The 2,613-nt window shown below is 31.4% G+C and overlaps 1 protein-coding gene across 3 annotated transcripts in view; it reads right to left on the reverse strand.

Annotated features, from left to right (window-relative positions):
• USO1 (USO1 vesicle transport factor) overlaps window positions 1-2,613 on the reverse strand; it is a 75,956-nt gene that overhangs the window by 40,386 nt on the left and 32,957 nt on the right. For all 3 annotated transcript variants that reach the window (XM_012805343.2, XM_003790073.3, XM_023513375.1), the window contains 3 exons: window positions 1,585-1,685; window positions 1,087-1,189; window positions 874-929 (listed from right to left, as the gene is read on the reverse strand). In XM_012805343.2, coding sequence (XP_012660797.1) covers window positions 874-929; window positions 1,087-1,189; window positions 1,585-1,685 — 260 coding nt within the window. The remainder of the gene's footprint in view (window positions 1-873; window positions 930-1,086; window positions 1,190-1,584; window positions 1,686-2,613) is intronic.

Genomic DNA, 2,613 nt, shown 5'->3' on the forward strand with positions numbered 1-2,613 from the left:
AATTCTTAGAAGGTAACATTTAAAGAAATAATAAAAAAATGTCCTCACAAATTATATTATTATATAATTTCACTACTTATGATATTGCTTTGACATACAAACTACAAAATTTCCAAGATAAAAAGTTAAAAGAAAAAACTTTCTAAGTGAACTAGAAGTCAAAAATACTTCAGTTTTATCTCTGCTTTGCCACTAACCAGTAGAGCAAATGGTACTGACTAGAAATCAGGATGAAAAGGCACAGGGCTAGGACCACAATCACAAAGATACAGCTAAGAATGACCAACTTGGTTTCTGAGGGTCTTGGGCTTCTCACTATAGATATGAAGATTTAACTAGCTTGATATAATCTCTTTAACTGAAGTGAATTAAATATTCAAACTTCTGTGCAAATACTTAAATAAGTAACAGAAAATAACTGCAGAGCAAATCATGCTCTACGCTTAAATAGCAACAACCAAGAAGATCCTCAGAAATACACAATCAAATGAAGGCAGAACTCCAAACACCAAGCTCTGTTGGAGTCACACAGCTCCACGTCTGGGGATTCTCCCCTCACTCATTGGGAGGAAAAGGGAATTATGGAGGTAGAGTTTGGTGTAAAATGCAACCGTCTGGCATATGGTAAAAGAAATTCTAAAGTTATGGAAGGAATAATTTTTAATAGCAAAACGGTCTAAGCCAAATACTAGATTAGATAGGAAAGAAGCAAGGAATGTAGCTTTGTATGTAGTAACTTAAAAAGGTCATTGCCCCAATTTTCTCACTTTTTTTAAGTAGGAATGAGAGTCAACAAAGATTTTATTTACAAAAAAGCTGTATATTTACAAAAAACCTATACATTCTTGGATTTCTTTTTCAAACTTAACTTACATCATTACGTATAACCTCCCTGGAATCTGCTAACAAGTCCATCAATCTTGAAACACCTGGAACATACAACCACATGAAAAGTGCTGGCAGACAAAAAATATAAATAGTGATTCAAATTGTTAACAATTCATGAACACATTGTTCCAGTCCCCTACTTGAGGAAATTATCCTCATTTTTTAATTGAAATGACATAGCAAAGTTAAGTCACTTACCCATGGGACTAACTAAAATAATTTGTTGCACCTGAGGCCCCAGCTGTTTTAAAAGAGAAGTAAGAAGCTTGACAGCAGGCCAACGGACATGGAAATCAAACTCCTGCAATATAGGAATTTAAAATATTTAACATCTATAATTCACATTTTCAAGAAAAACATTTTTTCTCAACTTTTAAAAAGTGATACCAGAAACTATAAGTTAAAAATAGAAGTTCACCAAAGTTTTTAAAAAAGTATTTTAAGAAATAAAAAGAAAATAGTTAACATATAATAAAACAATTAAATTGATCAAACTATCACCGATGGGCTAAAACAGTATTTTGTAAATACAGAAATAAGAAGCATTTAAGAGTATTTATTTCTTAATATATGCTTGTGGATCTCTTCCGATAGAATAAACTTCACTGCCTTTAAAGGTGTGTACATATTGCTTCTTCAGTAACATCTACAAAGGCAATAAAAGAAGCTATTAAGATGAAAAAAGAAGCTATTTACCTCCAATAAAGACAACAGAAGAGTGACGTTTTCTTGTTGCTTAATGAAAATTTCTGTAAACTGGCTTCCCAAATCCTCACTCTGTCTTGTTGAGTTTTCTTCTGTAATTCAAAGATAAGAACTTCAACATGATGATATGTTATTTTAAACTAAGGATCCTTTAATTGAAGAATTAAGCAGAAATGATATGCTTCTTGAAACAGTATGGCTGGTAATAACACAGTTATGATGTAAAACTATATCCTTAAAATAAACTTTCATATTCACTTAAATTCTTTTTAATTTTTTGAGTGCTTAAATATGCTATCTGAAGAAAAGATAATTAAATATTCACATTTTCTCAATGACATTTTTACCTTAAATTTCTATTAGGGGTTAGGAAATTGAAGTGATAGAAATATTCTGTCTTGAATGTGGTAGTAAGTACACTTTTGTATACTTCTGCCCAACCTCACAGAACTCTACAACTTCAAATAGTAAATTTTACTGTATATAAACTAATCTCAACCCCCACATCCTGCAAATATTAGCCAACAAGTAGTCCTTTCTAATTGTTAGTGTTAACTGTAGTTACTGTAAAATTAAACCAATTATCTGTATATTCGCCAGTATTTTTTTCACATTCATATCCTATAAAATTATTTGGTGATAAAAATCAGAATTTTAGCCAGGGGTGGTGGTGTGCAGCTAAGGCAGGAGTACTGCTTGAGCTCAGGTGCAAGAGACCATGGTTACTGCACCCCAGCATGGGCAACAGAGCAAGACCCTGTCTCAAAACAAACAAACAAATAAATAAGAACAAAAACCAAACCAAACTAAAATAAAACAAAAAACCTCCTCCATATTTGACATTTAATTTACCATTTATTCTTTAAAAGATTTTGCTTTTGCTCTTAATGCTTAAAAGTCTTTTAAACTATTTGTTGTTTCAATGTACTTTGTCAAAAAAATGAAAAGGAATACTAAAATGAGAGCAACAATTGCCAAAAGGAATTATCATTTAAGATCTGCCTATATTCTTTTTTTTTT

This window comes from Otolemur garnettii, unplaced genomic scaffold (assembly GCF_000181295.1).
Source record: "Otolemur garnettii isolate 467f Iridium unplaced genomic scaffold, OtoGar3 scaffold00039, whole genome shotgun sequence".
NCBI lineage: Eukaryota > Metazoa > Chordata > Mammalia > Primates > Galagidae > Otolemur > Otolemur garnettii.